This window comes from Schistocerca piceifrons, chromosome 1, assembly GCF_021461385.2.
Source record: "Schistocerca piceifrons isolate TAMUIC-IGC-003096 chromosome 1, iqSchPice1.1, whole genome shotgun sequence".
Taxonomy (NCBI): domain Eukaryota; kingdom Metazoa; phylum Arthropoda; class Insecta; order Orthoptera; family Acrididae; genus Schistocerca; species Schistocerca piceifrons.
The window spans coordinates 336,718,602-336,742,644 of record NC_060138.1 but is presented as its reverse complement, the minus strand read 5'-3'; the positions used below and the strand labels follow the sequence as shown (position 1 = coordinate 336,742,644).

The following is a 24,043-nucleotide window of genomic DNA, read 5'->3' as shown; positions in this document are numbered from 1 at the left end:
TCCAACTCAAATCCTCAATAGAGGATAAAAAAAGCAAACTTTGAAAGCCGCTACCATTATTAATTTCCAATTATGGATTTTTTAAAAAAAATGAGAGTGGGATTTTAGGGACACCATGTTTTATGTTTTACTTTGTTCAAAAATGTCCATATATTAGAATTAAACTAGGAGATGATGATTTACTTCCTATTGATTTATCTAAACATGTTTCTTTATTGTGTTAACAGCTCCAGATGATGCAAAGTATGGGTCTTATGACAATGGAGATCCAACAACCACCAACTTATACCTTGGCAACCTGAATCCAAAGGTAAGAAAGAGGATAATTACAAATAAGTGTTCTGAGATTGAAACAAAATTTCTCCTGCTTAATTTGGATCACATGTTGAGCTGAAGAGTCTGTTTAGATTACTGAAAAGCAATTGATGGAAGTATTTGGGCGGTATGGTCCATTGGCAAGCATAAAAATTATGTGGCCTCGTTCTGATGAAGAAAAAGCACGTGGAAGAAACTGTGGCTTCGTCGCTTTCATGAACAGGAAGGACGGTGAGCGTGCACTGAAGTGTTTAAATGGTATGTATTGTGTCATTTTTTTTACATCAGTAGTTTCAGAAGATTTTGTTCTGTTGTGGACTGCATTAATTCTAGTTTATTTTTAAGTTTTTGGATTGTTGTGCATCTTGTTATGGTAATAGCATAATGACCCTTGGTTGACAGCATTTACTATGTACATCCCATATTCTTTTCTGTATTAGTTGCAGAAAATTGGACCTTTTTGTCAGCAGGTTAACCACACTTTAGTCAGGACACAGCAAAATCATTAGTGATGAATTTGTGTTACTGAACTCTTCCCCTTTAAGTATTTAATTAGATAGATAAAAAATCTACTTATCAAGTGGCGGAAGAACACGCTCATAAAAGACGGTTGCAATTTGCAAGCTTTTGGAGCCAGTGGCTCCTTCTTCAGGCACAAAGATTGAAGGGAAGGAAGACGGGTGGAAGAAAAGGACTGGAGAGGTCTAGGAAGAGGGGTAGATTTTGGGAAAGTCACCCAAAACTGCGGGTCAGGAGAGACTTACTGTACGGGATGAGAAGGAAAGACTGAGTGTTGAGGACTGCATTGGACGAGATTTGAAAACCTGACAGCTTAAAGGTGGAAGACCCATGGTTCTGGGTGACTTTCTCGAAATGGACACCTTTTCCTAGACATCGCCAGTCCTTTTCCTTCACCCCTCTTCATTCTCCTTCAACCCTTCTGCCTGAAGAAGAGCCACTGGCTCCGAAAGCTTGGTGAGTCGATATTTTATCTATGCAATTAAATAATTTTGTCAATAATTGATTTTTTCATTCTTTTTATATATATAAAGTCCAAACGCCATGAAACATGCAGATATAAAGTTAAAAATGGGCAAAGTGTGTATTAATGTAAGCTAGGGATGGCCAAGAACTCTAAATATGCAGAGGATTTGCATGCATACAGGTCTCTCCCGTCTGAATGCACACTTTCAGCACTACTGCGCGACGCTATCTCAGTGGGAGGATGGGAAAACGGCAGCACGCCACAGTTCAGTAGTGAAAAGAATAGCGAATGGTTTGAGTGCAGCTTGGTTTCACTTTCATATTTCTCAACAACGTGCATCACAAACAGAATGCTTTTCACTATTATTTTAAAATATTTTGGCTCACTGGATACAAAGTAACATTTGTACGTGTCACAAATTGTCAATGCATGGACAGACATAATTTCACAGATTTTTTTTCACTCAAGCTACCATGTAATCATGACATATTTAGTTACATAAGTGAAAAGAGCCATTTACATACATATGTTGATCGAAACATTGATATCATGCTTGCAGCTTCATCATGGCGATATGGGAACCCTTTCCAAGCAAACTTCGTAGAACTCCTGGACTGTTTTAAAGTAAACCACTCAATCTTTTAAATGGAAATTACAATGCAGATTGTTCATTGACATATCTGAAAGTGCACAGTGGTGCTGAAATGGCAAACAGCTCAAAAACATGTGAGATTGGCAGTGTCCTAAAAAGTTTAAAAAACTGTTCCTGTAATTATTTAAACACAGCAATGAATTCTTCAAAATTCATGTTTTCTTTAATTCTAGGAAAATTGAGTGTGTTCTTTTTCAGAAGTTGTCCCTTCCACAATGTGATTTTCTTTTTAAATGTCTTACTGCAGTCCTGTGCAGTCAAGTCCCTTAAAAATGCGAGGGCCACAATCAATTACGGATCTTCTAATTTTGCTGCCTATTTTCTGTTTTCATTCAAAATTTCAACAATAGCAGGCCTTAAATCGAATAATCTGTCCCGACATTCCCCTTGACTTAAACAAATATATTTCACAGCAATATAAAACATCTCCACATTCTTCTTTCAGTGACACCAAAAACTGTTGAAACTGAAGGCATAATAATGTGTGTGACTTCAGTTTACTATTTGTATCAACACTTCTATCACATGCTCAGTGCCTGCAAATTTGGCAAATAATGGTTTTTGGTGTTCGAAACAATAAATCTTGTAAAAATTGTCTGTTGGACATTGACTTTTTTTTCTCTTTCAGGATCAGCTAAACCTTTAAATTCTTTTTGTATGGTGTTAGAACAATGTTCTGTAACAAATTTGTGGCAGCGATTAATTATGTGACTGCAGAATAGATATTGATAATTCTGTCCCTTCTCTTCAAAAAATAATGGTGTGTGTAATACATTATTAATTGAAGTTCTGTAGATGAGGAACTTTTGTGCTCCTCCCAAAAATGTCATCTACTCTATACGACATCAAAGAAATGAGGCATGTGCTATAAATTTTTGTATTTACTGAATATGATTAGTTACTGGTGGCTACATTCAAAGTAGAACCCACTTGAGTTCACACTGCTCAAAATATTTCTGTCATTCATTATACATGAATCTCTGCAGTTTGCCTGTTATTGCCTTATGACAGAGCACAGGAATATTTCTGCAGTACTCCCCCATGTACTACTACTGAATTTATTGATTTTCGTGAAACTTGTCACAGCACTATGATGGAGCTCAAGATCTAAAAACTATTGAGCCTAATGTACCACAACAAATAGTTCCTTAGTTATGTAAGCAACCATATTTTGTTTTTGACAAGTTATATCAACTCTAAAAGTTCAGAAAAATCTGTCTAAGTTATTCCATACTTTAAAATACATAAAGTATGTCCTGATATTTCAGCTATCTCACAAAATTCTCCCTCTGTACTGGTTCCTGAGTTGAGCCACTTTTATGGTGCCACAGTTTCATTGACAACCTCTTAGCAACGGAAGTGCTTTCCTTTAGGCAGTCATCTCAGAGACCAGACATTTCCTTGTAGTTACTCATGTGGGTGCCCCACAGTCTTGTTGAAATGCAGTGTATAATGTTCCACATTCTGTTATTTTCTGCTGTACCAGCTTGTGCCATTTGTCGCTGATTAGCAATTCCCATGTATCTTTATTGGCTCCTCACAAACCATGTGGTGTTCTGTTATTGCCAGTGTGTTATGCTGTTGTAATTGCATGTTCCATTTGTGCTTCAAAATGTATCCGTATATAGGCCTTCTGGTTCCTGGTGTGGATGCCACCACATTCTCATCAAACTTCATTCACCACTCCAGTGTGAATAGCATCTACGCCATCCTTTGTGGATCCTTCATGTAAGCAGTAGCAAGTTGGATAATTACTCCATCCAAATGCAATAAGTAAAATGATTCCCCCTAAGAAACAACAATCGGTTTTGGAGACATTTGTGTTGTGGTGAGAATATAAGTGTGTTTTATTTATTTTACCGTATGATATTTCACTGCATGCACAAGGATTTTATTAAATTTGAAACCTGTTGTGGAGGTGTGGCCTCTCTCGGTGACACAAATGATTCCAGGAATACAAAAATAAAAATTGAGTTGTGGGAAGATAAAGAATTTAAAAGTGTCTTTCATCAATTTGGTGTTGAAATTGTCAAAGTGGACTTTTTCTGGGAACAATACGTGTGTTATAATGTATTAATGTTAAGTTATGACTTATGCATAAAAACTGTTTAATTATATCATTTGATTGATATTTCCCTGAAATATTGGGTGCTCCCAATATATGACAATGTCTGAATTGTACTTCAATTCATATGGAATGTGTGTTTATTTTACAGGCAAGGATGTTATGTCTTACGAAATGAAACTGGGTTGGGGAAAAGCTGTGCCTATACCACCACACCCCATATATATCCCTCCAGCAATGTTGGAATTAACAATGCCACCACCACCATCTGGATTGCCCTTCAATGCTCAGCCGCACAAAAAGGACAGGCACAAGGTATGATTTTTGCTGAAGCATTCTCTGTTTTGTAAATAAGTTACATAAAACTGCAACCAGCTACTTTTTTGAACGATTATGTTTTATTCCATGAACCAGTTCTCAAACCTTTTCAGGTTCATGTTCAGATGGTTTCTGAAGGTTACATAATTATTTCTATCATAATGATGGGTGCTGTCTCTGTGACAAGAAGATGGAACACACTTTAACGTATCACCATGAATATTGTTTGTCTTTCAGTATGGATGTAAATTTAGTTTTTTACTTACTGCGACAGTATGGGTGGATTTTTTCCATTAGTGTCCATCTGTCTGCTTCCATTTTGATGGCCAGTTCGTATAGCAGTTTGCACACTTTTACACCATCTATATGAATTTGCACTCTGACAGTGAAACTTTGCCAGCATCCAGCATGTGCTGTACAACTGTTGCTTGTAACAAAGATGTTGACAAAAAGATGTAGCATAGGCCTACTTTGCATAGAGACACTATTTGTTCTTTTTTACTTGTAGTAAAGTCGATATAAGGTCAAATATTTTAATCAGACTGGCGATAACATAAGAGCACAAAATAAATAAATGAATTACTACAAGAACAAACTTCAAGTGATCTGATGTCTTATTTCTATTTGTATATTAACGTATAATGCAGTCAGTTTGTAGCAAATATTTTAATTAAGATTGGCCTTAACCTGAATGCCCAGTGTTCAATAATACAGAGTTATTGAATTTGTAATGAGGTAGAGCTTTTTGTATGACCATGACCTTTATATTTAAATTTCAAATAATAATAATAATAATAATAATAATAACAAACCTCCAAATGGACTGTTGATTTACTTCTGTTCTTACGTTAATATTATCTGTTATGTTAAAAAGAGTAGATTCTGTTTATTTTTTCTAAAGGTAATATGTAGAAAAGTTATAGTGTTTGTAATGGACTGTACACTTCATATTTAAAAACCAAGAACAAAAGGTTATGTGAACTGTTGACTTATTTTTGTTCTTGCATTAATATGACCTGGAACATTGGTAAAGGCAGATTCTGTTTGTTCCAGCTAGAAGTAATATGTATAAAAGTACTTATTTATTTTAACAGTAGAGGGCTTTACCATTTAGAGACATAGTACAGGTTTTATTCTGTGGTAGGATATTTGCATTGACACCAATGTCGTTAAGATGTAAGGAAAGGGATAGGGGGGGGGGGGAGTAGGGAGGGGATGGGGTGGGGAGGCGATGTAGGGTTGATTGAGTGGTTACTTGTTTTGAACTAGTAAATCTTCAAAGTTCTGGTGGAAAAATTTGTTTCTCAGTTCAGTTTGGTCATTGAGTAAGTAGTCAGATGCTGTATTTGTGTAGATAAGTATTTCAGTTTCTTCAAGAAGGTTAAGTATTGTGCATTTGTTGGCAAAATGAAGTATTTGGAGGTTTTGTTCTGTGCCGTTTGTAGAATGATTGTGTTGGGCAAGATGTGAGGCAAAGTTTTATTTATTCAGGTTGTTACGATGGAGCACATCTATGTGTTCTTTAAATCGTGCTGTGAAGCTTCTATCAGATTGTTCAATGTAGAAGCTTGGACATGAGTTGCAAGTGAACTTGTAAACACCTGACTTTTGATACTGTTTTATAGTAAACTCATGCTCATAAATTAAGGATAAATGCAGAATGTGGTGCCACACAACGTGGTATTACACAAAATTAGCGCTAATAGCATTGGCACATAGGGAACAAACATGACACAGATCTGTAAGTCCACGGTATTGGTGATAAGTTGAGAGAACCGCCCCGAAAAACATGTGCTACAGAACGCCACAGTTTCCTGCGCATGTACCCTGACATCAATATGGGATATGGTCACCATGCACATGTACACAGGCCGCACAACGGGTTGGCATACTCCGCATCAGGTGATCGAGCAGCTGCTGGGGTATAGCCTCCCATTCTTGCACCACTGCTTGTCGGAGCTCCTGAAGTATCGTAGGGATTTGAAGACATGCAGCGATATGTCGACAGAGAGCATCCCACACGTGCTCGATGGGGTTTTAGGTCTGGAGAACAGGCAGGCCACTCCATTCGCCTGATATCTTCTGTTTCGAGGCACTCCTCCTCAATGGCAGCTCGGTGGGGCCGTGCATTATCATCCATCAGTAGGAAGGTGGGACACACTGCACCCATGAAAAGGAGGACATACTGGTGCAAAATGAGGTCCCAATACACCTGACCTGTTACAGTTCCTCTGTCAAAGACATGCAGGGGTGTACGTGCACCAATTGTAATCCCATGCTACACCATCAAACCACGACCTCCATACAGGTCCGTTTCAAGGACATTAAGGGGTTGGTATCTGGTTCCTGGTTCACGCCAGATGAAAACCCGGTGAGAATCACTGTTCAGACTATATCTGGACTCGTCCGTGAACATAACCTGGGACCACTGTTCCAATGACCATGTACTGTGTTCTTGACACCAGGCTTTACAGGCTCTCCTCTGACCAGAGGTCAGTGGAATGCACCTTGCAGGTCTCTGGGCGAATAAACCATGTCTGTTCAGTCGTCTGTAGACTGTGTGTCTGAAGACAACTGTGCAGTGGCTGCGGTAAGGTCCTGAGCAAGGCTACCTCCAGTGCTCCGTGGCCGTGTGCGGGCACTGATGATGAGATATCGGTCTTCTTTTGGTGTTGTACACTGTGGATGTCCTGTACTGTAGTGCCTGGACACGTTTCCTGTCTTCTGGAATCGTTGCCATAATCTTGAGATCACACTTTGTGACACATGGAGGGCCCGTGCTATGACCTGCTGTGTTTGACCAGCCTCCAGTCGCCCTAGTATTCTACCCCTCATAACGTCATCAATATGTGTTCTTTGAGCCATTTTCAACACACAGTCATGGTTAGCACGACTGAAGAAATTTGCACACTTCCTCGCTGCACCGTACTCTGACTTGCACCAACACACCTCTGTGTGTGTGTGGTCTGCTGCCAGTACCACCATGCAATGACCCCAGGTCAAATGCACCGCATAGTTATACCTCGAGGTGATTTAAACCTGCAAAATGCCCACCAGAGTATTGTTTCACCATGTATCACCATTATCCTTAATTTATGAGCATGAGTGTAGTTTTGGTGCTGTGTATGATTTTATTTTGTATTTTATTGTTGGTGAAGAATCTTATTTTTATGTTGTACGTCTTGAAGAGGTTGGCAATTTGGTGAGAAGTCTTCCCTAGGAAAGGCAGACTTAAAAATGTGGTTGCCTTGTTTGTGGGTGGTTGTTCAATAGTTGGTTGATTTAATTTTGTGTATGAATTAGTTTGATAAATCTACATCCATATCAACAGATACCCAAACAATAGTCATGGCGATACATTAGTGTGTGTTCCATCCTCTTGTCACAGAGGCAGCACCCAGTATTATGCTAGAAATAATAATGTAACCTTAGAAACCATCTGAAGACGAACCTGAAAAGGATCTGTAACCAGTTCATCTAATATATTTTTGCAGATTTGCTCTAAATCTTGTTCCTGTTGCAATTTGTTAAGCTATTTCCAGATTTCAAGGTGGCCAGGGGCTGGTTCTTATGTTTCCATCCAGTAATCGTCTTTTGAGATTGGCCCCATGTATACTTTAGTCTGAGTTCGATGATCTTAGTCCACTGTTCTGCGTCTACATCTATAATCTGCAAACCACCGTGAGCTGCATGGCAGAGGATACAGCCGAGCTATTGGGTTTTCTTCCTGTTCCATTCACATACAAAGTGTGGCAAGAATGATTGTTTGAATGCCTTTGTGCCAGTAGTAATTATCCTGATCTTATCTTCATGAACACTATGTAAGTGATTCGTAGGGGGTTGTAGTTTGGAGTGTGGCAAGAATAATTGTTTGAATGCCTCTGTGCCTGTAGTAATTATCCTAATCTTATATTCATGGACACTGTGTAAGAGATACATAGGGGGTTGTAGTATACCCCCAAAGTGATAATTGAAAGCTGTTTCTTCAAGCCTTATTAATAACTTTCTCGGGATAATTTTCATCTGTCTTCAGGAGTCTGCCATTTCAATTCCTTTAGTATCTCTGTGACAGTCTCCCTTGGATTACACAAACCTGTGACCATTCGTGCTACCCTTCTCTTTATACATTCATTGTAAACTGTTACTCCTATCTGGTACAAATCCCACACTCTTGAACAATATGCTACAACCGGTCACACAAGTGGTTTGTAAGCAATCTCCTTTCCAGATTGATTGCACTCCCCCCAGTATTCTACCAATAAACTGAAGCCTACCACCTGCTTTACCCACGACTGAATCTATGTGATCATTCCGTTTCATGTGTGACATCGATGTATTTGTGAGAGTTGGCTGATTCCAGCAGTGACTTATTGATATTAAAGTCAAAGGGTACTATGCTTTTTCATTTTGTGAAGTACGTAATTTTACATTTATGAACATTTAAACAAGATGCCAATCTCTGCACCACTTTGAAATCTGATCAGGATCTGACTGTTTCTTTCAGATAGTACTTCCCTATAGATAACTGCATCATCTGCAGAAAGCCTTATTTTACCATTAATATTGCGTGTAAGATCATTAATATACAACATGAACAGCAAGGGTCACAACACACCTCCATATGGCATACCCATACATCTACATCTGATGATGACTCTCCATCCAGTCCAGTCACAAATTTCACTTGATACCTCATATGATTGTACTTTTGACAACAAGTGTAGGTGTGGTACTGAGTCAAATGCTTTCTAGAAATCAAGAAATACAGCATCTACCTGATTGCCTTGATCCAAAACTTTCAGTATCTCACGAGAAAAGTGTAACTTAGGTTTCACATGATAGATGTTTTCGAAATCGATGCTGCTGTTCTAAGGAAGTTAATTCTTGGCTTTCTAGACATCTGTACATACATTTTCTGAATTGTAACGATTTTCAGTATAGAATGTTGCAATTGGGAACTAGCTCAGATGGCTGTGAGTATGTTGCTCTTGATCAGAAAATGAAATTTTTGTATGTCAATACAGAACAGGTGTAGACCATTAGCGGCAGATCGTTTAGTGAGAAACAAAGATATGAACTTATCAATTAGTGTTTATTACACCGATTCTCGGCACAAAAGTAGATTCTGAGCATATGGTACGCATTCTGGAACCACATTTCTGTGACTTATTCATTGATTGAAACTGTACGCGCTGACTTGGATTAGGAGAACAGTTTCTTTTGCAGTTTCCTTTGTTCTACATAGTATAACTTTTCTCATGTATCTATTTTTCATATTGATAATACATCTTTGTAATGTGCCATCCTGTTGCAGATCTTCATGGTCATTGTTCTCTATGAGAAACAACATTCCCCAATTGACAAATATTTGAAGGCCATGTGAAGTGCCTGGATAAGCATTTACTTATGTTACATGCTTTCAACATTTTTACTTCAGACTACAAAATTTTTGTGTGTGTGTGTGTGTGTGTGTGTGTGTGTGTGTGTGTGTGTGTGTGTGTGCTATGAACAGCCATTATCTGTAATTCACACATTCAAGGCTACATGTTTATTTTCATTTAATTGCCAAGTCAATATGTGCTGGAGAAAACCAAAAAGGAAGAAAGTTTCCTTCTTCTATGTTATATTACACAGAACATGAAAAAGTCTTGATGTTTCTTTACAGTATGTTCTAGCTAGTTAGCTCCTAAAACATGAAAAAGGTTTGGATGGAGCTGGAAGTTAAACCAGTGTATCACTCTAAAAATAGGCCTGTAAGTTACTTTTGTTAAGCAGTTTATGATGACATAGGAAGGACTGAGTCTTTTCATGGAAAAATTATGTTCAGTGGTGAGATGCTTTTCAACTTTATGTAGTCATCGGTACTAAACAAGTGACAATTATAGTATAATAAAACTCCTGTTTTAATGAATCACTGGTGACCCAAGTATTTTTTTCCTTAAATGGGGGTTTTCCTTAAATGGGGTTTTTCCTTAAATGGGATTTTTTACCAGAGTCTATGGAAAGAGTGACCCACAATCATATTCAAAGCACGTTTAGGTGATAGATCACTACTTAATTACAAAACTACCAATACCTTGTGCTCAAAATGTAAATGCAGTAAATATGCAATTATTATATATTTTGCAGAACACACCTTTTTTTTAACACGATGTATTATTTGTTCTGTCCTTCCAGCATATTGTGGTGAAAGAAGTTCTTGCTCCAGCTGGTTAGAATTGATACACCTACATTAAAAGAGGAAAAGAAATTTCTGACAGTGTCAATTCCTTGCACTGCAGCAGCAAAACTTGATGCAATACTGCCCTTCTTCTTCTTCTTCTGCTTCTTCTTCTTCTTCATCTTTGTCACTGCCAGCTCCTGCTTGTGTTGCTTGACTTAGAAGCGTTTCACTTGAATCGGTCTCATGTATGGAAGTCAGTATGTCATCATCGAAACAAACACAATGTCCTTGAATGCTCCATTTTCAAAATTATAAGTTTTGCTATACTGTTCTTATTCTGGAACCATGTCGTCTTCAGCAGCAAGTGATGTACCACAGCCAGACTTTGTCAAAAAAAAAAAATATTCGATACGGTCTTTATGTTGCAGAATTCCAGGCTACCACAAACATATGCATAGCAGTGCTGAGCCTCATCTCTTCCTCTTAAAGAATTGAATCAACTTCTGTACAACTGCTACTCTGCATTTGGCTTTAACAGTTTGTGTTATGCTCATATCCAGAGACGGCAAATGACTCCTGCAGTTCACAGGAAGGAACTCAACATTTATGCTCCTTGGAAATTTTGTTTCCTTGGTATTTACAGGGCCGTAGGTCAATAATATGTACAATTTTCCTTCCTGCTGAACCTATCTTTGGCATCTGAACACGTGAAAAAGTCATTTCTGCTGTCTCCAGGGACTGCTGTTGTACTCATAGTAGAAAGAAAGTACTGTCTTTTTATATTTTAGAAAAATACCTGGTAATAATACTGGAGGCAACTTTTAATTATTATTGGCACCCAGTAACATTGCTATCCTTCCTTAGCCCCCGCCCCTCCCTGTCTATGGCATTTTTCTTGTTTAATGAAATATGATTTTGTAGGAAGTAAATTATAAAAGATGTCCGTTTCATCAGCTTTGAAAATTTACCTGGACTCATAACCCTGCATCAATCGTGGCACTGTAGTGTTCTTCCCATAGTTTATAATTTCTGTTATCAAAGCCTCACTGTGTCCACTTACACTTTGAAACAACAGATTATGATGTTTTTTAAGTTAATCATTCCATAGCTTTGGCATTTCAGAACACTTTCTTATTTTTGAATAAACCTCACATGTAGACGGCATTAAAATGTATTTCTTTGCTGTGTTGGAAAAATTTTCATGAAGATTGTCATGGGCATTGTGAATGCTCATCAGCTTTTGTTGAACTGTAAGCTGTTTACATTTGCAGCTCATATCTCTATAAAAATAAATTTGATAACGTCGAGACTTCATTAAACGAACAAATACACTCTTCACACTTTGTGGACTCAATGGCATTGATGTCAGACCTAAGTGACATGGAAACAGATTTCTGACTCCTTCAATGCTTCTGCTGATTCCTTCAATGCTTCTGCTTGTATTTGTGCAAGGGAAGTTGAGCAGTTTACTTTGGCATAGTTACATGTCAACCAGATGAATTGATTACCATTTACTGCATCACACTAAAAAAATACAACCTATGTGAAATGGAAAGAAATCAGAAACTCATTTGAACACATTAGAAATTACGTAAAACCAGGATTTCAATTTGCAAAATTTTTTATGTTAGTTCCTATAAGGCAGACTTTTTTTAAAGTGGGGTTGTTAAAAGCAGGAAGAAATGACATTGTCTTTAAGGGAGTTTTGCTGGGATGATGGAAGTATTCATTAAAAGTGGGATTTCCTTAATAGTAGGTTCATTAATTTGGGGTTTTGCGATGTGACAGGTAGCGAGCTCATAGGCCCACACTTATGAACACGCGGAAGGGCATGCCAACTGAAGTTATGTTTGACTATTCGTCTGGCCAGCACCATGTAGGGACATAAGGGCGTGTGTGTGTGTGGGGGGGGGGGGGGGGGTGGGGGAGGTCGCATGCGCATGCTTTACTCTAGCTTGTAAAAGAATTATTCTCAAAGCTAGTGGGTTTTCATTCTTTTTGTGTGTGCCTGTCAACAATCTAATACCTCTGCTTTCAGCTTTAATCCAAAAGTATTTACATTCTACCAGAACTTTCCAAGTTTTTCATATTTATACTTGTTTATTGTGAAAATAGGCGATGTAATTAGTGCAACACATTAAAGATCCCTCAAAAACATTTGATTTTTGGTACTATTGGTTGTGGGAAAGTGCCCAGAAATATGATATTGGTGACAAACTGTTACTGGAATGGAGTTCTTTGAAAGCAGCTATTTTTGCTTGAAAGTAGGCTATTTTCATTTGACTTAAAATCTAGAGCCTTATTTCTTATGTGGAAAGTCAACTGTCATCTTAAGATTATATGTGGACTTCGGCCTTCAGAAAAAACAAAGTATAATTTCAGTGTTCAGTAACCATAAGGTGCCAAACTAGTAAACAACTGCATTCAGATTTACAACATTCTTTCTCAGAAAAGCGAAAAATGCCATGTTTCACAATATTTCAAAAAATATTGTTTATGCAAAATGTTCCTGGTTCTAGTAGCTACATTGATACTAATGGTGTAATATTTGCTATGTTTAACTTAAACTGATTGGTAAGACCACTTATACGTATCAAGTGATGGCAAGAATTCTAGAAAGGTGTATTTTGAGAACCAGAATTCACTAATAGTATCTACTTCTATGTTTGTAGTTGAGTGCTGTAAGATTATTTCAGTCATTAATTCTCTTCTTCTTTGCATAACTGTAGGAGGTGGTGATGTTACTCATTTGGTGAGATTTATGATTTCTTCATGAGGACCCAAAACATGCTAAGTAATTACAAAAACTGACCTTTTTTCGTAGCCTCCTGTTAGTCTGAGTTCTCATCATGAGATCATGTGAGGGTACTGAAAGGCAGGTTAGGAAAAATTTTAAGTAGATTGAGCATTACGTGGGAAAGAGGTGTATGCTGTTCACAACACGTGTGCTTGTTTATCTTGTGGTGGTAGGTTACACTTAAGACATACACACATTGCAATCTTGCTTTTGCTGCAATTTTCTGATAGTAGTGCATTTTAGATCAGAATACAAATTTGGTTTTCACAGGTTCTGCACCTGCTGCGACCAAATGAACCCTATCCAACTGAGCCAGAGCAAAAGGCAGAATTGGACAAGGTAACATCTACAGTACTTTGTAAAAAGCTCTTTGGATTATATTACTGAGTATTTAGATTTGTTGTGGGGAAAACAATAGTATTGAACTGTTCAAACAAATGAGAGACTGTCACCTGCCCTCTCTCAGGTGGGGTAGAATTTTTGATGAGATGTTTTCAACAACTCTTCATCCTTATCTTTTGCAGTATACTGAAAAATAACAAATTTTTATGAAGAATTCTTGACAGGAAAGTATTTATGAAGCATTTCGCCAAGAAAAGATAATTTGAGTGCATTAGTCAAAGGAAATCTGCCCATTGCTACTTTCCAGATGTTTAGCCATCAGCTTAAGTTTTTCTTTCAGTCTTTAATATGCAATTCGGTGTACGTAACTTTTTAAGTGACACAGTTCCAACTAACACTTCCACCAAACTTCTGTACATACTACTTGATGCAATTTATATGTCTAATTTCTCAACAGTAATACTTCATTTTTGTCCGGATTAAGGCTATTTATTGTTTATTCTGTGCTAGCTTTACTGAACTTTAGTTTTCTGTTGAAGACTAGTACTTTGACAGTGCTTTTATCACAGAAAGAGAATTAAATCATTATAAACATAATGATGATAATTGTTTCCAGAAATGTAACTGTAGTCTGCTGAGAGTGACTGTCAAGTTCATAAGCTGTGAGAGCTTTACCTAAGAACGGATATTATAAGTAGTAGTCATCCTAAGGCAAGATCTTGCTACAGATACAAAAAATAAACATACAAAAGACAGTAACAACAGCTTTTAAGAGTGAGTCTTTCTCTCTGTGGCAGCTTCTACACTGTCAAGTCACATTAATGTGACTATTTGGCAAAAGCCTGAATAACCATATTTTGCTGCAAAGACTGCTCAATACATGCTGGAAGAGTGTTATTGAGATTCTGGAAGGTGAGGACAGGGATGTGGAGCCATGCTGACCCCAGTGCTGTGGCCAAGTGCACTGAGTTTCCCAGTTGAGGATACATGATGCGAAAGCCCAATTGAGGAGATCCCACAGATTTTTGACTGGGTTTCAAACTGAGGAGATCGGTGGCCAAGGGAGTATGATAAACTCATCTTAGTGCTCTTCAAAACACACACACATGCACTGCGAGCTACGTGGCATGTTATATTGTCCTGCTAGCAGACGTTATAATGCCGAGGAAAAGGAAAAACAAGTTGCATGTAGGGGTGGACATGGTCCCGAAGGATAGGTGATACTTATCTTGATCCATTGTGCCTTCCAGAATGACTAGATCACCCATGAAATGCTATGAAAGCATTCCCCAGACCACAGTGCCTTCTCCCCTGGCCTGGATCCTTCCAACGATTGTTGCAGGTTGTCGTCTTTCAGATTTTTCACGTGATTCATCTAAAAAGGCCACCTGTCGCCACTCGGTGTATGTCGAGTTGTGGTATTGATGTGCAAATTCCTGCAGTCAGCATGGGTGCATGAACCAGGCACTTGCTGCGGAGGCCAGTATGCAGTAATTGTCATTGAGGAGATTGTTAGCAACACCTTGGTTGATCTGGATGGTCAGTTGCTCTACAGTTGTACACCTATTTTCCCATGCACATCTCTGCAGCCATCATTCACCCCTGTCACCTACGGCCCTTGGTGCACCAGAGCTGACATTGCCCCAGTTTTGGATAGCAGCATTTTGCACCATTTAACCATGGCAGCATATGGACAGTTTCCAAACTTAGCTATTTTGGAAGTGCTTCCACCCTTGGCCCAAAATCCAGTGATCATATCCTTTTGGACGTCAGATGACTCACTCCATTTCCACATTAACGACGGCACATGCACTAGTTTCTGACCTTGAACATGCTTTATGTACCCACCAATGCCAGTGCTGCCACATGCCGTGTGTGAGTGGTTATTGCACAGTGACATCGAACATAGGTGGTGGTCACATTAATGTGATTGGACAATGTGTATTCTAACAATACATTCTGATAGCTTTCAGTTATATAATGGAACTATAATCGTACCAGGACCATTGCATTCCACTAACACCACTTGAGTCATGTAGAGATGGCTTAGAGTTTGACTAGGAATTTCATTGGCCATTGTTTCCTATTTTCTTAATTCATCTCAGGGTTGCTCTGTTTCATACATTGTTAGACTGGCATCCTTAGAAGAAAGGAAGCAGCAGAGAAGAGCTTGTCCATGACCATGATTGTGAATTTTTTCCAGAATGAATATTTTACTCTGCAACATACCAAAAATCTAAGAAAGTAGTTGCTGTGTTTTCAGCCCAAAAACTGGTTTGGCCCAGCTTTCTGCACTGCTCTATCCTGTGAAAGCCTCATCATCTCCAAGTAACTATTGCAGCTTACATACATTTCAACCTGTTCACTGTATTCATCTCTTGGTCTCTACAGTTCTTACCCTCCACATCTCCTGCCATTACCAAATTGATGAATCTTCATGGCTCAGGATGTATCCTATCAGCTCAGCTGATCTCTTCTTTTAGTGAAGTTCTGCCAGGTCCCCCCCCCCCCCCCACCCCCCCCCCCCTTCCCACACCCTCTTCTGGTTCAATTCAGGAGCTCTTTGTTAGTTACTTGATCTCACCATTCTTCTAAAGCACCACCTTTTTAAAACTTATATTCTCGTCTGAATTTGGTATTGTCCACATTTCACTTCTGTACAATGCTTCATTTCAGATAAATACACACACACACACACACACAAAAAAACCACCGAAGTACTCAAATGCACAAGCCTGTGACCATGGTGAGGCTGGCTGTGGATTATCGACAGTGCATTGAGCCGGATATTTCCACAGATAACTCACTGCACAACAAGACCAAAGGAGTTCCCTTTCCCTGTTCATATCCCTGTGTGTTTGTTGGGGAGAGGGGGGGGGAGGTGGGGGGTGCAAGAGCACACATGCTTCCACTAGGGAATAGGGAAGGAGCAAAAACTCAAAAGCTAATGTAAACAGTTTTCTGTTGTGTGTTTCTGTGCACCACACCCCACTAACTGTAGATGAGTAGTTACGTTTCCTATAATTTAAAATTATATTAGATCTTAATAAATTCCTCTTTTTCAGAAATGCTTTTCATTCTACAGGCAGCCTGCATTTTATATTCTGTCTACTTCAGCCATCATCAGTTAATTTGCTGCCCAAATAGCAAACCTCATCTATTGCTTTTAGTGTATCATTTCCTGATGTAATTTCTTCAGCATCACCTGATTTAATTTGACTACATTTCATTAGCCTTTTTCTCTTTTGTTGATATCTTAAAACCTCTTTTCAAGACACTATTCAGTCCATTCAGTTATTCCTTGTAGTGAAGTGACGGGTTTGTTAGGTTGTTCCTGCGACTATGCCACAAGAGCTTGTAAATTGCTTCTAAAACATGATACTGTACTTACATTCTACAGTCCACTTGTCCACATTTCAGTTCACCTAAACTGAAAAAGTCATACTCTCTAATTTGAAACTGAGTACGGAAATACTGATGACAAATTAAAATTTCGCTGTCTTTAATAACAGCACATATATAGAATTCTGTTGTTTCACAGGCATAAGATCCTATGTAAAATCCATCAATTTTTACTCCTCTAAAAATCACATGGGACAGGTCAGAGAATTTCATTTCATGTGGATTACTGTTCTGTAACGAATAAATAGTTTTAATAATTCAAAATACTGTTTATTGCTTACATAAAACTGGTAATTTTTTTTACTTCACATGCCACATACATTTAGAATATGAGGGGCAGTACACGAACCATTTTTGACCAGCATGAAAGAGGCATTTCAAGCATTGCAACTGCAGATTACATCACAACAAAGTTCCATTGCAGAACTTGACACTGGCCTGTTTGATAGCGACACATGCTGTTGGCAAAAGACTTTCAGTGAGTGAACCATGTGGCAGCTTCAGTGTTGCTTATGTAGCCTTGGTTTTGTCTGGAGTGGACTGTGAAACGAAATGGTTGCTACTGAAGTGCCAGACCCCTTCCTCTGTTCTTACAAAGAGCCATCTCTCCAACTAAATAATTAATGACTTGTCCAGTTGATATCATATTGCCTGTGAAACTATCGATCTATGCTTAAAGAACATTTCCATTTAATTTTACTGTAATATCTGATTAATTGTAATTGTTGCAATTTTTTCAAAGGAACCTTGAGTGGACTCTACCCTCTGAACTGTCTCTTCTGCTATTGCTGTACCTTTGTAAAATCCATTAAATGCACTGTAGTTTGGTGCATTGTCATTATTTGTTATGTGGGATATAGTGCTGTAGTGTCCGAACTCAGGCTTATATTTAACCATATGGCTTATTATTACTATTAAGATTTTCTGTCCTTTTAGTTCAAAATTCATATTTCTTTAATAAGCTCAAAGTATGGAAGATAATTTTATCAAGTCTTATACATACTATTTAACTTCAAAACTTGTATAATCTCAAAATTCCAACTGTTTATATCTTTTTCCCTGCAGTGTGAAATTTTGAAAAACAGTGTTTTTTGTGGAAACTACGTCTTGGATTTTGCTCAAGCTTGGTATTTTTTGTGTCTACATCATTCTACATAATGCTATGAACAAATTACAAAATTATATCAATATTTAATTTTTGTGTTTCTCAGTTGTGCAACTCTTTCTCTGCAAAGTACGCGCAGAATATGCGCCTAGTTTGACCTTGGAGTTGGGTAAACAGAGAATGGAAAATCCATCTTTTCCACTGAATTGCCACTATTACAAGGCAGCAAACATGCTTGCTTCCGTCTATTGACAGAATTGAAATGTCATTGGCAAACCTCATAGTTTTTATTTCTTTTCCATGAACTTTAATTCCCTCTCCAATGCTATTCTTAGTTTCCTTTAATGCTTGCTCACTGTACAGATTGAGTAACACTGGGGATAGGATAAAACCCTGTCTCACTCCTTTGTCAGTTGCTGCTTCCATTTCATGTCCTTCAGTCCTTAATACTGCAGTCTGGTGTGTGGAAATTATCTACAGCCTTTTGCTCCCTGTATTTGAATCCTGGTACCTTCAGAATTTTATAGGGTGTACTATAGTAAACAATGCCACATTATTATTTTAAATCTGCAAATGCTTTAAGTGTAGGTTTGTCTTTCTCTAATTTGTCTTCTGAAATAAGTCATATGATCAGTATTTCCTCTCCTGCACCTACATTTCTTCAGAACCCAAACTGACCTTACTCAGGGCCATCATTTACCAGTTTTTCCATTCTTTTTTAAATAATTTCTCTCTGTGCTTTGCAGGCACAACTTATTGAATTGATAGTTCAGTAAAATTCACACCTGTCAGTACCTGCCTTTTTCAGAATTGGTATTATTACATTCTTCTTGAAGACCGATGCTATTTTGTCTATCTTATATTGTGTCTCTTGCGTGCCAGGTGGAATAATTTTGTTGCGACTAGATTCCCAAAAGATCTCTACAATTCAGACGGAATGTCATATGCTCAAAGGACCTTGTTTTGACTCAGGTCTTTCAGTGTTCTGTGAAACACTTCTCGCAGTATCGTGTAGCCTATCTCATCTTCATGTACTTCCTGTCCCCTTTCTATAATTCTGTCTTCATAGCCCATTTTTACTTGGTACTGTCTTGCCATTTGGGCTTTTGATATTGATACTGGTGCATCTCTTATGTCCAAAGGCACTTTAAATCATCTGGGGGCTGCATGCATCTTTTTACCTTTAGGTAAACATACTTCTGCTGTCTAGCTTTTGTCCTTCAGCTGTTTCTCCACAGCCATTTGACACTTTCTATCAATCTCATTTTTGAGACATTCGTATTCTCTTTCACAGGCTTCTTTTGCTTTATTTTCATATTTTCTTCTTTCATCAGTTAAATTCAATATCTCCTGTGTTATCTATACTACTTAGATACTTTGCAAACCATCATATGGCATGTGGCGGAGGGTACCCTGTACCACTTACAGTCATTTCATTTCTGTCTAAATTCCTCTGTATCAGCCCTGATTTTTCATATCCTCAGTCTTACATGCAGTGCTTGTTGGTGCCACTATCTTATCCAAGAATTTCTGCTAGGCCTTTTGTTATTGCCTATTTGAACCTCTGCTGCCTTCACTATTCCACTTCAAAGCTACCTATTAATCTTCCGTTGTACTTCTTACCATGTTTCAGTCAATCATTGCCTAATGCTCCCATTGAAACATTTAGCAACCTCTGGCTCTTTCAAATTATACATGTCCCAGCAATCTAATTTCCTTCCTTTCTGCAATGTTTCAGTTTTACTCTGCAGTTTGCAACCAATAAGTTATGGTTACGGTCCACATCGGCACCAGAAATGTTTTCAAAACTGGTTTCAGAATTTCTAACTATCTTTCTGTTCTCTATCTGAAACCTTCTGATGTTTTCAGGTTTCTTCCATATACACTACCTTCATTCATTCTTCTTAAATAACATGTATACAATAATTAAAAATACTACCCATGAGTTTCCCTTTGATTTCTTTTCCCCAATCCATGTTCTACTTTTATTTTTCCTTCTCATATGCAGAGCTAGTTAGCATCTAAATATGTTCTGCTGTAGTGGATGTTGGCTCTATATCTATCTTGGCTGTGATAATGTGCTCAGTCACTTACCTACATTAATTTTTTTCTTATTCATTATTAGAGATACTCGAGCATTTTTTCTTATTCATTATTAGAGCTACTCCTGCATTGCCCCCATTGTACTTGGTGTTGATAAAGCTCTGTTCGCCTGATCAGAGATCACACTCTTTCTGCCACAGCACTTCATTAATTCCACTATATCTAACTTCAGCCCATCCATTTCCATTTTAAATTCTCTAATTTGTTTACCGTTTTAATATATATTACATTCTACACATGCAAACATATAGAATTCCAGCATTTTACAACTGCAATATTTTACCCACGGGGATGTCATTGTCATTAAGCCATACAGTAAAGCTACATGGGAAATATAACAGCTACAGTTTTCTTTTAGTTTCAGCTGTATACAGTGCTAACATGGCTAGGCCTTGTTGACTTATGTTAAAAGACCAGATCAATCAGTTATCAAGACTGTTGCCTCTGCAACTATGGAAAAGGCTGCCACTCTTTCATTGGGGAGAATATGTTAGCTTTATCTCTCCTCGCCAATGTAGTTGTAGCTACGGTATGGCTGTCTATACCACTGAACTGTGCAAGTCACCCCACTGTGGCAGTGTCCATGATTTGTGGGAAATACTTTAACTTGTGCAAAATAATTGCTAATTTCATTTATGTTACTATCTCCTCTCTGCAAATTTTGCATTGCTTATTGTTATGTTACTTAAACTTAATCTCCTTGTTCCTTTTTCTGCTGTTGTCTTCTTTAAACGCTCTTTTTGTAAGTACCTCATCTTCCTACTCTTGCCCCTACATCTGCATAAATGTATTCCGTGATTCCATGTAATTCAGAGGTGAACAGTTCATGATAACTGATCCTACAAATTAATTGGAGTATTTCATTTACTTTCTGTTTTACAGTAAAATCAGTCCTGTATCACTTTATGTTCATATTTTCTGTTTTATTAATTGTAGCTTTTTGTAGTACTAGTTTTGTGGTGATAGGAGATATTGATCTCCCATCATCTGTATACCATACTTGAATTTGTTTACCATAAGATGTTGATCCCAAGCTTGGGGACAGTGAACATAATATAAAAACATCTATATCAGAATTCGTATTTTAAGTTTTTCTCTTTTCAGAATTAATAATTGAAGCATAACTGTTTGATTATAGTAAGGGGTGAATTTCAGAATTAAACGTAAAACAAAAACAGAGAAAATGCAACCATTCTCATCCAGCTGAATGATGACACATTTAGCAGATTAGAAGAACGACACTTTCGAACTTTTGGTCCTTTCTAATGTAAATACAAAAACACTGCCCACTGCCTCGCCTCTTAGGAGGCGCACATACAGTTGAGGCAACACTCATTAGTAATGGGTAGGTGCCACATGTGTGCCTATCACTGTAGATTTGGTCTTCAGACAAGAAATAATAATTGTTCAGAATAATTATGGTTGTGCATTTTGAATCTCAACAACTCTAAAATGTAGAACATAGTGTTTTGTGGCAGCAACTTGTGGGAATTTATTTACTTATGGATGGGCTGGGGGGGGGGGGGGGTCGTTATGTATCGGTATGAGAGGTCTGCAGTGATAAGTTCAGAGACTGGTAGTAATGAATAGAAACAGGGAAAAAATGCGTACGAAAGTGATTACTGTCTTAAATGTAAAGGGACACTGTGCCAGTCAATTGGAAATGCTTGTCAACCTGGCAGAGGATCTTGTGAGTATGTTCAAACCAACTGCAGTGGGACAATGAGGAGGAAGACCTTTTGAATTAGGTTAGTGTAACTTTGCTTTGGGTCGAAGTAAAGGGCCGGTGTATGAAAGGATTGCCAATGTGAGAAAGGAAATTGGTTAAAGTATTGGGTTTTGGAGTGATCATAAGGTGTTGAATATTATGCTGGATTTCTCTTTATCAGTAAGAAGAATCATTATGTAAGGCTTTGTATTAAGTTCTTGAGATCGTATTGCTCTCATAACCTCAGATTGGACTAACCAGAAAAGGAGTTTGCAGAAGAGGCAAGTGAGATCGTTGAGTTACTGGATTGGAAAAGGGGGGGGGGAGGGGGGGGGAGATCATGAATGAAAGAGATGTGAACTTTTAGAGAAAAGTTTGAGTATGTAATTCAGACTGACTGCTCATTGTGGTGAGTCGTGCAGAACTTTCAGTGAAGATAATGCTCAAAGAAAAGTGAATTTGTCGTTTACAAGTATAGCATGGTTAAATCAAGTTATGGGGCTGAAGATAAAAAGACATTTTGAGAAGTCTGAGATTTCTTCAATAGTCACTGTTATTAAAAGGTGCAGTGTGCAGTGATGAGAGTTTGGAGAGGGTGTTTGGGAGCAGTCTGTTAAGGATGGTAAGGGGATTTTTGAGGTGTCTGGAAAGTGGAGCAGGTCAACAGTACAAGGTTTGGGAGGTCAGCAGGGGACTAATGAATACAGTGAGTAGTTACTCAACCAGGAAGAGTAGAATATAATTAACTGAGGTATATTCCTCAAATAATGCTCACAGTAGTGTTTCAGCTGTAGGAGGATGAAGATTGCAGGACATTAATGTTACAAAGTAAAACAGTCTCTTGAAAGGAGTATAGGAAGTTTAGTAGGGCATGTGTGTGAATGGGTACATTATGTAAGATCAAAGTGGCGGGGATTAGGGAATGATAGAGCTGGAAAAGATGAAGGCCTTTGTGAAAGGATGGCAATTTTTTACAGTAGAAAAAAGACAAAAAGTTTGAAAGTTGGTTCCTCTTAGCTCCACTCCCATCCCTCACAACAACATTTATTTTACACAATAAGCATTTTGTGAGCCATACCATCCTTTTTGTGTTGCACATGCCAAGTAGGCGTTTGGAATTGCACTTACTTTTGAGATTGATGCAGTAGTATGCTTCACATGTGTTAAAAATCTGAAATGTTTTTTCCTTTAATATTCAGCAAAGCAATCAAGGTTTTAAGCAGCACACAAGAAAACATGTTATTAACGTACACATATGGAAAGGAATAAAGAATATGTGTAGAACATACATATAAGCAGAGGCATAGATTCTCATTTAAAACACTCTTTAGAATCAGTATCTAATTAAAACACTTCATACTATCAATCCACATTCCTTAATCATTTGATGATGTCATGTTCTAGCGAGTAACTTGTTTAACATGTCACTGAGCACCTGCTGCGTCGGGATTTGTTCCTCTATAACTTGAGCTGAGTATCTTTTCTTGAATAAAATTGTGTCTGATATCAGTATGTTTTGTACTTCTGCGATATCCACTTGTTTTGGATAAACCAGCTGCATCTCTGCTATCACTATAACGTTTAATGGGATAATTTTCAGGGCATGAAGATGCTTCTTTTTTAACCTCTGTAGCCAGAGTTCCTCATGACATGCTGAGTCCAGGGCCATGTATTCAGCTTCAGTAGTTGATAAAGCAACTGTGGGTTCTTTCTTGCTAGGCCAGAAAATTACAACACCTTGTGATTTCAACAGAAAACACTGACAGACTTCCTGTCCTCTTTGTCTCCTGCCCAGTCTGCATCATTGTAACCTGTGTTGTTGTTGTTTTTTCTTCCCTAGAAGATTACATCTTAAAGTTCTCAGTACCTTTGAAGTGTCTTCTGATTCTCTTAACTGCCTGCCAAATAGGCACACTTGGAGCATGGTTGAAGTGACTTACAACTGTGATTGCATGTACAAAATCAGCTCTGGTTCCCATCTGCACATACATCAAACTGTGTTTAGTTTCTCTATAGGGAAAATGTTCTCTCTTCATTTGTCTTTAGTGTCATATCTAGTGTAAGTATGTGATTGTAACAATATAACAA

The 24,043-nt window shown here is 38.0% G+C and overlaps 1 protein-coding gene across 2 annotated transcripts in view; it reads left to right on the top strand.

Moving 5' to 3' along the window:
- LOC124783363 (U2 snRNP-associated SURP motif-containing protein) overlaps positions 1-24,043 on the top strand; it is a 165,327-nt gene that overhangs the window by 34,196 nt on the left and 107,088 nt on the right. For both annotated transcript variants that reach the window (XM_047254016.1, XM_047254015.1), the window contains exons 6-9: positions 228-310; positions 408-573; positions 4,169-4,332; positions 13,566-13,634. In XM_047254016.1, the coding sequence (XP_047109972.1) occupies positions 228-310; positions 408-573; positions 4,169-4,332; positions 13,566-13,634 (482 nt within the window). The remainder of the gene's footprint in view (positions 1-227; positions 311-407; positions 574-4,168; positions 4,333-13,565; positions 13,635-24,043) is intronic.